At 36.2% G+C, this 13,245-nt stretch overlaps 1 protein-coding gene and 1 long non-coding RNA gene across 4 annotated transcripts; both read right to left on the bottom strand.

Annotated features, from left to right (window-relative positions):
• Nucleotides 1–4,163: 4,163 nt before the first annotated feature.
• Nucleotides 4,164–5,671, bottom strand: LOC108985161 (serine acetyltransferase 1, chloroplastic-like). The gene has a single exon (XM_018957352.2). It carries the CDS (start codon nucleotides 5,562–5,564, stop codon nucleotides 4,365–4,367), a length of 1,200 nt encoding a protein of 399 aa, XP_018812897.1. The 5' UTR covers nucleotides 5,565–5,671; the 3' UTR covers nucleotides 4,164–4,364.
• Nucleotides 5,672–8,714: 3,043 nt separating this feature from the next.
• LOC108985167 lies at nucleotides 8,715–13,055 on the bottom strand. 3 transcript variants are annotated; one of them, XR_001995144.2, is made up of 4 exons: nucleotides 12,773–13,055; nucleotides 12,441–12,549; nucleotides 9,951–11,918; nucleotides 8,715–8,963 (listed from the first exon to the last, which is right to left on the bottom strand). It is a non-coding gene; the product is annotated as an uncharacterized LOC108985167 (long non-coding RNA). The 3 variants fall into 3 exon arrangements; XR_004800797.1 differs by having other exon boundaries at nucleotides 9,951–10,732; nucleotides 10,903–11,918; nucleotides 12,441–13,055; XR_004800793.1 differs by having other exon boundaries at nucleotides 12,441–13,055.
• Nucleotides 13,056–13,245: the final 190 nt, after the last annotated feature.

Consider the following 13,245-nt stretch of genomic DNA (forward strand, 5'->3'; position numbering starts at 1 on the left):
CCAGAAAAAAAGAATGTATGTCAGTCATTGCTCAGACTCATGTAATCATTAAGTCACTTTATTTAATGTTGTGAACACTTTTTGTATGGTGATGGACGCTAGTCATTGCTAAGACTCATGTAATCATTATGTCAATTTCTACCTCATTGGAAGACAATATCAATCTCTTTTACAATTCTTTTGTCACATTCTTTTGCAATTCATGGATGCCAATTCCTTAGTACTTTCTAATTGCTATGATCTCATCAAAATACTCTTCAATATAACAAGCTACAATATTTCACACAAGGATTTAATGCCATAAAACAGGGTTCAATAAAATATAAAAAACATAAAATCTCATTCACTCTCCAATAATACAAAATAACACAAAAAAAGTCTCCATCTCATTTACTCCACTAGTCTCCACAATAATACAAAATAACACAATAAATGTCTCCATCTCATTCACTCCACTGGTCTCCACAACAATACAAAATTACACAAAAAAAGGTCTTCATCCTTCTTCATCCACAATAATACAAAATAACACAAAAAAAGTCTTCATTCAATACATCCTTCTTCATTCACCGTAACATAAGCCAAATACTTGTCTTCTTGCAAAAGCTTCACCATTTCACTTCAACGATGATTCATTTTACTGTAACATAGTGAATAAAGTCAATTATAGTTGTTAAAAAATTATTACCATAACATAAAAATGAAATCAATACAAATATCACATACAATGTATAACTGAAGTAAAACTAAAGGTCCAAATTCTGGGATATGTTGTCAGTCGTATGCCCAAGATTCCTAAAACAAAACACAAATAAAACACAAGAAATAAGAAACACATTGATTTAAACGTAAACAACTAAGAAAAATTGCTTTGACTGTATACCTCATTGAAGGACAGTTATTCTTAGCATGTCCCTCTTGCTTGCAAATGCTACAATACATTTTCTTTGATGGTTGAGTCTCTTTTGGATTCTTTGTCCTCAAAGATTTTGCAGTCAAGTGTTATCTACCAACCCATACTTGAGCAATATTGAACTCCACTCTTCTTCAAACTCATCAGTTGTGATCGTCTGATGGATACAATGACGAAAATCCCCTCCAAATTTGTTATATACATGGGCTAAATGTTCTGAATTTTTTTGTAAAATATGCCACAAACTCAACCTATGAGTTGTATTTGGGATTACCTCTACAATGGCCTTGGCCATTGCCTTATCGTCATTTGTAATTATAGTTTGAGGAGCCTTCCCAAGCATTGCCTCTTGCCATGTTCTCAATAACCATGTATAAGATTCTGCAATTTCATTAATTAATAAGGCACAACCAAACATTATGGTTTGGTGATAATGGTTAACTCCAGAAAATGGCACAAATGACATCTTATAAATTGTTTGTCAAATACATGGCATCAAAAGTCACAACATCTCCAAAGTATTGGTATGCAGCCTTTGACCTTGCATCTGCCCAAAAACAACTTCTCATACACCCATTCTCATTAACTTGTATAGAGTACATAAACCCAGGTTCCTTACATTGTCTATCTAGAAAGTAAGCATATAATCTTTGTGCATCTCCCTCTTCAAATAATTTTCTTCTTTTGCTTCCTATAAAATTTTCCACGTCCTTGCCAATGCAACCGATATTAAAGTCACCACCTGATTCTTTACTCAGTATCGATATTATCTTTCTTGTCGGTACACCAGACTCATTTAAAGTGAGAATGAACTTTTTTTGAGCACGTGTCACTCCTCTATATCCACAGAGCAAGCTAGTACTTTTTGGTATGAGTAGCTCATGGTTATGCTTACGAACAAATTTGGATACTGTCCATTGTTCACCATTTTTCCTTATTGCCATGATTGCTTTACAGCCAATTTTTGTCTAAGCAGGTTCAATAATTGTTCGTTCCTTTTGTTTGCGACTTTCTCGCCAAAAATCCTTCTCTTTAGCAAACATAGTCCACCGCAATTAATTTTTTCTCTTCTTTTGACAATCTTGTATGGTTGGTCACATTGAAAAACCTCTTCATCTTGCATACATATTGTAAAATTTCTGGGCGTCTTCTACATCATCAAATGTCATACCAATAAATGGCTCTTCAGGACTACTAGTGGAAGAAGAAATCATATTCACCCGTTCTTCCACATCCACATCACATTCTTCTTCCACATTTGTAGTCACATTTCCATCACGTTCATCTTCCATAATTTTGGCTTCAACACCTACATCTCTAACTTTTAGACAATTGCTACTCATTGTTATCTCAATTTTATCACTACCCCAACTCAATATACAATCCTTCAATACCAAAAAAAAAATACATTCAATACTTGCCAACCATTCTAATTTTATTAACTAAGATATGATACTTTTCTAACGATGACAACAGATGACAACAAATTCGGCTCCACAATTCAATAAAAAAATGAATGAGAAGACAAAAAAAGTAATTTTTGTCACTTTTTTCTATAATGTGATTCACTTTTTTTTTTTTTTAAATAGCTTGTACATTTTAAATTTGGGAAAGCCATCAATCTTCCTGTTTCCCTTGCAGAAGTCACTCCACAAAATTTCCACAAAAAAAATGTGACTACTCAAATTTAAGCATGTGAATACAAACCAAAATTTTCTACTCCTACAAAATATACTTAAAATAAAATTTATATACATCATGAAAAATACAGAGCAATGGTTGTGCAATGGCAAGGACGTGGAAAATTTCTTAAGCAATGGCAAGGTCGTGGAAAATTTCTTAAGCAATGGCTGTGCAAACAAATGTCAAACATAAATAGGATTTTTCTTGTTCTTTGTTCTTTATCTAAGCAAATGGATTAGCAAAGCTTGAAAAAATCATATGGAGGTTGACGGTATATATACAAAAACAGAGCAAAATGAATTGCAAAAATACCATGGAGGTCGATGGTGGTGACGCGTCAGACTGCGTGGTGGCTATCGGACTTCGTGGTGGCTGTGGGTGCCGACGGAATGGCTGCAGGTGGCGTCGGGCTGCCTAACGTGGGTGGCGTTGAAATGGTTGTGGGCGTCGAAATGGCTGTGGGAGACGGAATGGCTATGGGTGGCGTCGAGCTGCCTGTCGTTGGAGTCGGAATGGCTGTGGGTGGCTACTGCCGGCGTCGAAATGGTTGTTGGTGGTTGTGGCATGGGAGGCTGGGCATCTAGGGAGAGCGGCGAATGCAATGGCTGTGCAATGGGTATGCATTTGACATAGGGTATGAGAGGCTTTTCTGATGTAGTGAGATGCATTGTATTATAGCGTATAATGTGACGTGGCAAAATTTAATTGGTAGCTAATCTAATGCATAAAACGGACTGTACCGCTCCAAAGCGAACCTGTTCTAAGTTATATCCACTATCCAGTTTCTGTTTTCTCAATGACTGCCAAAAGCATAGAAACAGAGATCTACTAAACACTAAACAGTGACTAAGGGTAAGTTTGGGAGGTGAGATGAGAATTTTGTGTTTTGTTTTAGTTTTTAAAATATTAATTTTTGGTACTATTATTGTATTGAGATTTGAAAAAGTTGAATTGAGATTTGAAAAAGTTGAATTTTTTATTATATTTTATATGAGAATTTAAAAAATGTGTAATGATGAAATGAGATGAAAATTTTATGTCTCATCTCACCCTCCAAACCTGCCTAATGTCTCCCAAAGCATATCCTAGCAGTAGAACAAAGTTCAAACAAATCACTCAATGTCTCCCATCAACATACCTAGTGATCCAGTGGCCTCTCTCTTTCTCTCTCCCTCTCAGTCATGATGAATGATTCGTGGGAGACATCGAAGAGAAAAGAAAACGCTAATCAATTTCTCTTTTAAGACGAGATGGGTCAGACCATCAATACAGTGCACCGAATTCTAGGCTCTAAAATTAGCTAAAATATAGGTACATGATCGACAAACCAAAAATCCATATCTAATCCGCATCCCCTAGAATGGGTCGAATATTATATATCAAAGACTTCCATCAGCCAAGGCCAAGGAGGATTGTCATCCCAGATTGCAAGTGGCCTCAGAATTAAAAGTGCATCATCTTCATACCATTCAGCATTCACATCTCTGATACTTTGGATCGCAGAGCATAGATCTTGGATTCACGAAATCACATCCTGATCACCAAAACAAGCGGCAAACCATCCCAATGAAAAGAACAAAACAGATTATATTGCAGCTCATAATATTACAAACACAAAAAGCTACTTATCGATACACATATTAGCTTTAATTCACCCTGTTTGCGAATAGGAGAACTTTGGTTCTCACTTGTGACACAAAGAAAGAAGCCCCATTTCTAAGAAACGAATCGAAGTACTGACGCAACGCAAGTAAATATTGGTAAGTCTCTAAATAACATAGTCAGACCACTCTGTTATATGTGAAGTATGGTCCATGGTAAAACTAGGAATCTTATCAAGTTTAAGTGGGTTGTTCTTCCCTCCAACCAACCTAGCAGGGTTCCCAACTGCAGTTGTCCTTGGTGGCACGTCCTTTAGCACAACTGAACCAGCCCCAATCTTAGCCCCATCCCCAATCCAAATATTCCCCAAAATACAAGTCCCAGCCCCTATCAACACCCCATCACCGATCTTTGGGTGCCTGTCCCCAGACATCTTCCCGGTCCCTCCCAAAGTCACGTTGTGCAAAATCGACACATTGTTCCCAATCACCGCCGTCTCCCCAACCACGACACCGGTGGCGTGGTCGAGCAATATTCCGCGTCCGATCCTTGCTCCTGGATGGATATCCACCGCAAAAACCTCGGACACCCTGTTTTGAATCAACAGTGCCAAAACCTTCCTGCCTTGTGACCACAACTTGTGCGCTACCCTATGTGCCTGGCACGCAAGAAACCCTTTGAAATTCAAGAAGCAATGCACGTAGCTTATACAAGCAGGGTCTCTCTCTTTCACTGCTCTCAGATCATCCTTCACAGCCCCCATGATTTCGTTATCCCCCACAAGCACCCCGACAAAAATATCGTACAGGGTTCCGGTGGGAAGGCCCGAATTGCTCAGTTTCGTCGAAAGATGGTTGGCCAACGCCCTTTCCAATGAATCATGCGACAATATCGAGTCGTAGTAGTAATTTGACAATATGGGTTCCTGTTCCACATCGAACCGAGCTTCGTCTTGCATTTTCACCCATAGATCAGCACCGTAGTCTTCGTCTTGATCGGCCTCATCCCCGTTTGCATCCGTGTGTATGCTTTTTGAGCGATCGGGGCAAATGGGTTTGTAAGAAAAGTGCGAAGGGAAACTGGGTCGGCAAAATTCCACGTAGTTGTATTTGTTGTCGTCGTATTTAGACCTATTTGGGTCCCGGGAAAGTGGCTTGGGTTCCGTTATGGCAGTTCTCGGAGCCCCAATACAAGCGGCCATCGATTTGTTTTGCTGTTCGGATATTGAGAGAATCGATGGAAAGGTTTGCACACTTGTGTGGCAAGGGACGTTGGCTGAGACAGCATTCGGGTTTGAGACGAGTAAAAGGGAGGTGGTGTTACATAAGGGAACGGAAAAGCGGTTAAAAAGGACCAGAACTTTCATGGAAAACGAGAAACTTTCTCGGGAAAATCTCTCTCCCTCTCTCACTCTCTCTCTCTATGTAAAAAAGAAACAAATAAATTAAGTATTATAGCTTATATTCGTTTGGATATTCCGCCGAATAAGGCTGCTTTTATAGAGGAAGAGACGGACTATTTGAAAGGGATTAACTGGACCATTTTAGAAAGAAAACAATATGGACATTCACATAATTGAATACTTGGATAGATAATGTGGATCCCACTTCGTCTTCCTTCCCTATGAAATCATATTTTAATTTTTTATGTGGTCAGATTAAGTATAGCTTTTATTTTTTTTCTATTTTATTCAATTTATCTTTCCTAAAAAATTCTATACATTAAGCTCGTCTAAATTTAGAATTGATCTTAATTTATCTAATTATTATAAATTTTTTAAATTTTTACATAATATATAATAAAAAATTCAAAAATTTTCAATTCAAAATAATAATATTATTAAAAAAATAATATTTATTTAATTTTAATTTCAACTCATATCAAATTAACTTATTATCTAAACCTCACATAAATCAAAGACAAGAATAACTACTCGTGAGAAAAAGGACAACAATAATTGATATTTGGTAGGCCAAAAAAGAAATGGACACCAATTTATTTCACATTTATAAATTATAATAAAATAAAATAACACAATATATAAATTTCGCCAATAATATAAAATACTCAATAGATGTTAAACTCTCACATATATGATCTTCTTTTAGCTTCTTACTTTATTAAAAATCAATATAAATTATTTTAAAAAACACCACATTTTCTATTTTCTAAAGGATCATATCCAAACTGCGTTGCACAATTAGGTACATGAAAGGTGGGATACGTTACACGTATGCCCGAGTCGCTCTTCACGGGAATGAATGGCTAGTTTTCCTTATCCTCATTATAATAAGGAGAAATGTTTGGTACATGTGGTGAATGAAGAGACCGGATGCATAGGTTTTTATTTCGAAAGCGAGTGAAGTTATCTTCTTTCAGAAACTTTTATGACGTATGAGATGACGCGGCGCTTTAGGAAGGGTGTTTGAATTTTGATTTCTACTTGTTTGAAGGAAAATAATTAACGCACGACATCTTTGAATTGGTCAAAGAGATCTGACCCTCCGATTGATTCTGGCCGCCGTGTGCTCACTTTTATCGCTCTCGAAGGAGTCAAATCGTGTTAATAGATCATTTTCTTATCGTCTCAAAATATATATATTATAATTAATATATCAATATGAATATGATACGATAAGATAACGAATTGATGTGATACTATTCATTATTACATGTTAATCAGAATAAGAAATAAATTAACACGATAAGATATGACAAGACCTGTTCTAATCCGTTTATGTTAATGTGTTGAACGTACACGATACGACACAATACAACCCGTTTGACCTAATTATAAATATTTAAATATAAATAATATTTATAAAAAAATTAACTAAAAGTTTAAAATTACAATCTAAATAAATATGATCTATACACATTGTAATTATATATTAAAATTACATCTCAAATATAATAAACAAAACATATATAATAAATATATTAATGTTACAATGTTAAATATAATAAAATACAAATCTAAATAAATTTAGAACTTGAAGAAGAGTGGAGCTTGGAGAGAGAACGAGAAGAAACACAAAAAGTGTGAAATCGGGTGGAATTAGAATTAGAGTCTTTTTACTTTATTTTAGTTTTAGGATAAGGATAATTTTTATTTTTTAAATGGATTTATTGATTCATTAAATAATTGTATCTTAACATATTAATTCGTTTTGATCCAAATCTATTAACAATCAACTCTAATTCACTTTTATAGCAACGTATTCGTATGTATTAAATACAAATCATGACATTATTGTCATCCCTACCGCTCACCCACCACTGCAACAGAATTCGATGATTCTTGACCTTGCTTGTGTAGTGAATTACGTGTCGGCAACTAAGACAATCTTGCTTACGTAATCAACTGCGTGACAATCTTTTTTAAAACAATTTCGAAATTCGTTTAGGGCGGACTAGGAAGTCAAATTTGGGAGACAAACTTAATAAAACGAATTAGTTAGGACTTAGGACCTCAAAAAGGATTTGTTTTTTATAGAGTTTTATTTTATAAAATTATCTTCAAATTCAAGTTCACTTCTTTCTCCATTATTTTATTATTTTTGTTCACAATTATTGATATGATATTTTATAAAAAATTTATTAAATATAAAAAATTACTACATACGCAAAGAAATTATACAAAATAAACCTCCTACAAACTAATGTGATTTCACTAAATCCATTAAATTTATTTTATAATAAAAATAATTTTATAATCTGAAGTACCACATCAAATCTCATTAATTTGTGAATTTACTTTTGTATAATCTTTTTATGGTTAAAGTATTTTCCTTAAATATATCATTTTGACAAGTGTTATTAGGGTTAATTAAGTATATTCTATATTCCTCTACTCATAATATCATATAATTAAAATGTTTAACTAATATAAGTACTATGATAGTGAGCTAATTAACCACGTTGCTTCACTTGGGCTTTTGCCCAAAGGGAAGAGCACAGCACCAAGTGTGCCTCTTCAAATCCTGTAAAAACAAAAAATTCAGACGCGGGCCCAATTGTTTCGGTGTAAATGGGCCTCTCTGTATATATCACGGCTCAATCCTGAAAAGCTGGCCGACACCTACCTAGATTTACCGTTCTTCTTTGCATGTTGGAATACCGCGGTGTGGAAGACAGTGAGAGAAAATAGAGTCACAAAAGGCATATTCTTGTGAGATATACGTAGGTGGTAGGGGTGTTCATCCGGGTTTCCGGGTTGGGAACCCGGGTCCACTCAGACCGTGAACCAGATTTCAAACCCAGGTCGGAACTTGGGTGAATCCGGATTTCGAGTACCGGATTGAACCTGTATTTTATTATTATTATTAATTGGACTTCAATTATTTTGTCTCCATTTAGAATTTCAAATCATATTCTCAATAGAAAGCCAATATAAATCTCTTTTAGTCTTCATTCTTAATACAACATAAGCTTATAAATAATTAATTAACTTTTTAACTAAATGCATATAAAAATAAAAAAAATCAATTTTCATAATGTAAAATGCATGCAACATATAAGATGTAATCAACTACATATTACATTGTTTGAACTAATTTTCTAAGAATCTTACAAAATACATACATTGCTTTAATCAAACTCTAATACACAACAAATTGTTTGCAAAAAATCAAAAATTTGTCTAGCAATTAGCTCTTCTTTCAACAATCACAGGATAGTAGTTTTGACAAGCTCTCTTGGCTGAATCAGAAACTAGTATTTGATGTTGTTGCATGCCATATGGGAAAGGAGTATTTGTTACAACCTGTACAAACTAGAAACAATATAATAGGTGTACATAAACCTGACAAAAATAAAACTCTGAAAAATTGGGTTTGATATGATTAGATATTTTTTGTGGTCTACAACTTGCCTCTCCAGAATCTTTAGTATACAAGCTATGCATGCGATCAAACCCTAAAAGAAATGCCAGTATACATGATTTCTGGTTGAGGGATTTAACTCAATTAGAAATTTGGACCTAACTTTCAAACAGCACAATCTTCATGAGTTTGCAAGTAGTAAAAATGTATGCACTTTATTCTCAGAATTGCTCCTAAAACTCCTCATGCATAAACCAGGGCTTGTGCTGTCAATTATTTTTTCAATCTACATCTTGCAATCATCACGAGACAAACTAGCAAGGTATTCCTTTTGCTCTACCTACCATGGCAAACCTTAAGTCACTCACCTATTTATCAACTATGAACATAAGGCCTTAAATTTGGAATATCCTATAAAGATGTTGTATTAGCATATTGTAGTGTTAATGTGATTATTATTATTCTTATTTTCAGTTGCATGACGTTGAAACTTGTAATAGATATTTACAATTAAATATAGAAATGTGATTAGAGGACTAGCTGCTTCACCAAACGTGATTAGAAACCCAAAGGCCCCAATTTTTTTTTCCAAACTCCACCCAGAAACACAACTAATTTTTAAAAAATAATCTAGAAAAATCAAAGATACAACATCCTAAAAACCATTTCTTCCAAATCATAACAAATCTTCATTATATATATATCTTTTTGGATATAACAGATCTAAACAAATCTAAACAAAGATAAACAAATCTTCCAAATAATAATAACCCACGGCTCTAGCATTTTGTAGCTAAACAGATCTAAATAGATACTCAAACATTTAAACAGATCTAACTCATAAAAATACTCTTCAAACATTCTCATAAAAAAAAAAAATCCAAAATCAACAAAAAGAGAACAAAACAGAGGGACAAAAGAAAACATACCCAAACGGAAATACGTTCTAATCTCTTGGATCCCAAGCTCAAGCACTTCCACCGTTCGGCATCACAGATGGCAGAGAGAGAGATAGAGCATATGAGAGTGATTTCGGGAGGGGCTAGTGTATCGCAGATGCAAAGAGAGAGAGAGAGAGCAGATGAGAGAGTGATTTCGGGAGGGGCTAGGGCATTGCAAATGCAGAGCAGAGCGAGAGAGAGAAAGAGCAGATGAGAGAAAGGAATCGGGGGGAGGGAGGCGTAGGGCATCGACTTCGCAGAGAGAGAGAGAGAGAGAGAGAGAGAGAGAGAGAGAGAGAGAAGGGGGGGGGGGCTAGGGCATCTCCGAGTAACGGGGTAAGTTGGTAACAATGCCTTTTATATCTAAACCCGGGTACCGGGTGTAAAAACCTGCATCCGGGCCGGATAGGCCCAGGTTTAAAAAAGTGGGTACTGACCCGTGGTTATTTCAAGCCAAAACTCGGTTATCCAGGTTCCGGACCGGGCAGGGAAAAAATCCGGCCTAGATGAATAGTCTTAGATATACGCATTGATAAAGGTTGATTTTTTTTCCTCAGGGGAGAATTCTTATCTTCTAGCAATCATGCTTAAAGGTCAAATTCAAGCATATACCAAAAACTGAAAGCCATGACTCGAAAAGGAGATTGCAATTTGCAGATGTATCATGACAACAAAAGCAACACATGGGGCACATCAGAATTTCAAATTTGTTGGAGCATAACCAAACTTGGGATTGTTGCTGCTTGTTCACTTTGCTTCCTTTATTAATCCTGTAAAATGATATGGATACCGATTATTAGCTATAAGATTTCAATCCACAGCTTTCAATGCAATTGCAGCTAACAATAACACCAAAATATGCCAGCGGAAGCTGATCCTCGACACCCCCACCAACATTCATTAGCTTAGGAACCCCCCATAACATATCTCAGAATGATACCTTATCATTGAGCAGGCATCCTTTGATAAATCCTCTCAAAGTCTCTAAAGATTTAAGAGAACCTAATCCCAAAACACTAGTGAAAAAGGATTTGCACAGCTGACCAATTGGTTGTGCAATGCTTTATTGAGTTGCCTCGAGTTTGCAACAGCAGTAAGATTGCTTCAAAACAAATTGAATTAGTAAGGATACACACGTACGTGGAATACTAAAGTATAAAAGAGGATTGTGCTCTCTCTATTAACCCTTTCTTACATACATACTGCGGTTCCCTTTTAGAGATAACTTCTGTTCTCTTACAATACAAAGAATAGGCTCTATATGACATAATCAGACCACTCGTGTGAAGTATGGTCTAGGAATAAACTAGGAATATGATCATGCCTAGCAGGCTTGGCCTTGCCTCGAACCAATGTAGCAGGGTTCCCAACTGCAGTAGTTCTTGATGGCACTTCCTTCAACACCATTGAACCAGTGCCAATCTTCGCACCCTCCCCAATTTTCAAATTCACATTGGTCCCCGCTCCTATCAACACTGCATCTCCAATCATTGGGTGCCTGTCCCCATTATCCTCGCCAGTCCCTCCCAAAGTCACGTTATGCAAAATTGACACATTATTTCCTATCACCACTGGGCCGCTGATCGCAACCCCTGTTGCATGATCAAGTAGTATCCCACGTCCAATCTCCGCCTCAGGATGAATGTCCACTGCAAACTTTCTGTCTATCGCCCCAAGCTTGCGCTCCATGGCACACGCCTCATTGAAAATCCACTAAAAAACCGAAACGAATTCTTGTCGGGCCTGGTCGGGTCATCAGGTTGGGCCGCCACAACAATAAACCGGGCTCCACAAACCCCACAGACAGAAAGTTCCCGAGTACAAGTCTGCCCTCCATGGCCTGTGCCCCGGGATGAATGTCCACTGCAAACACCTCAGAAGCTTTCTTTGCAACAAGCTAAAAATGTTGAGGCCTGGCATCCTTCGGATGATAACAAAAGGTGATACCTAAAGAGACTGCATGATCATTGCAGAATCAGATAGCTCAACAGAGTAGTCACTGGAAAAAGTTAGGTCAGAACTATGGCATGGGAATAGATTAAACAGGGCAAAACTGACCAATCAGGATCTACAAGAACATGTCCCGATTATTTAAAAAAGAACTGAACTGAACTGAACTTGACTCCGTTAATCTCAATTGTCTGAGAAACGAAGGATTCACTCTACTTCAAGTAGTAATCATGTACATATTATCTTGTTGCAAAAAACTTCTGGGAATGATCAGTCTCCACTTCAATACGTACGAAAATTAGATTTTACAGTGCTAGGAATCAAAAGCCCTTATCTTTTTCTTCACACCAAGTTCTTTACCAGTGAAAGTTATTGTCATGGAATAATATCAAATTGCACACACTATGAATCAAAAGCCCTTATCTTTTTCTTCACACCAAGTTCTTTAACATCATACCTCCCTCCCTCCCTCCCTCGAGTTTCATTTTTTGCAACAATATGGAAACCAACCAACATTAAAAAATATACCTTGTCTAAATCTGCACCGCAGATGAGCGACGAAGTATTCGGAGTCTCAGAACCTCCAACTAAACCATCGATAGTTAGTGTTAAGTAGCATCTGCTGATTGATAAACAGCTGCAGAGAAAGTATTTTACTTTCGTGTACCACATTTTATACGCAACCGAGCATAGCAATTGCTTTCATGTCCATGTTTAACTTTCGAAGTCCAAGAACGACAAATCCAAATGTTTTATGAGGCTCAATTCAGCTAAAAGTTGGGAAAACGAAAAAAAAATATCCCTAATTTTTTGACAAGTATGAGCAAAAGAAAAGAAGCAAAAGGGCAAGAGATAAAAACCTTAAAGGTCGTGGATTCAAATCCAACTAGGACTTCTAGGGATTCCAACACCTTTTTTTTTTTTTTATAAGTATTCTAGGGATTCCAACACTTGATTTGATTTGGAAGGAAATGGAGAAGAATTTGACAGTGGAATGGGAGGAATTACGGTTGGAGAGAATGAAACAACTCCCATTGAAGAAAGCTCTCTCTTTTGTGATAATGGGGCAGAAGTAGAACCTCTCCTCGATCCGCAATTGTTGCACTTCCTGGCGTCAGTTGGTGAAGCTGTGTTTTTTTTTGACAGGTTTTTTTTTTTGAACGAAGCTAAAGCATTTTTGTTTCTATATTCTGGTTAATAAAAAGGAAAATGATTTATTGACAACCTTTTTTACAATACATTTGATAATAATGTGTTAAATGAGTGATGATTTTGTAAAATACTTGATTAAAATAATATTATTTTATAAAAATATCACTATCTTATAATATTA

The sequence above is a fragment of the Juglans regia genome, chromosome 2 (genome assembly GCF_001411555.2).
Source record: "Juglans regia cultivar Chandler chromosome 2, Walnut 2.0, whole genome shotgun sequence".
In the NCBI taxonomy this organism is placed as follows: Eukaryota; Viridiplantae; Streptophyta; class Magnoliopsida; order Fagales; family Juglandaceae; genus Juglans; species Juglans regia.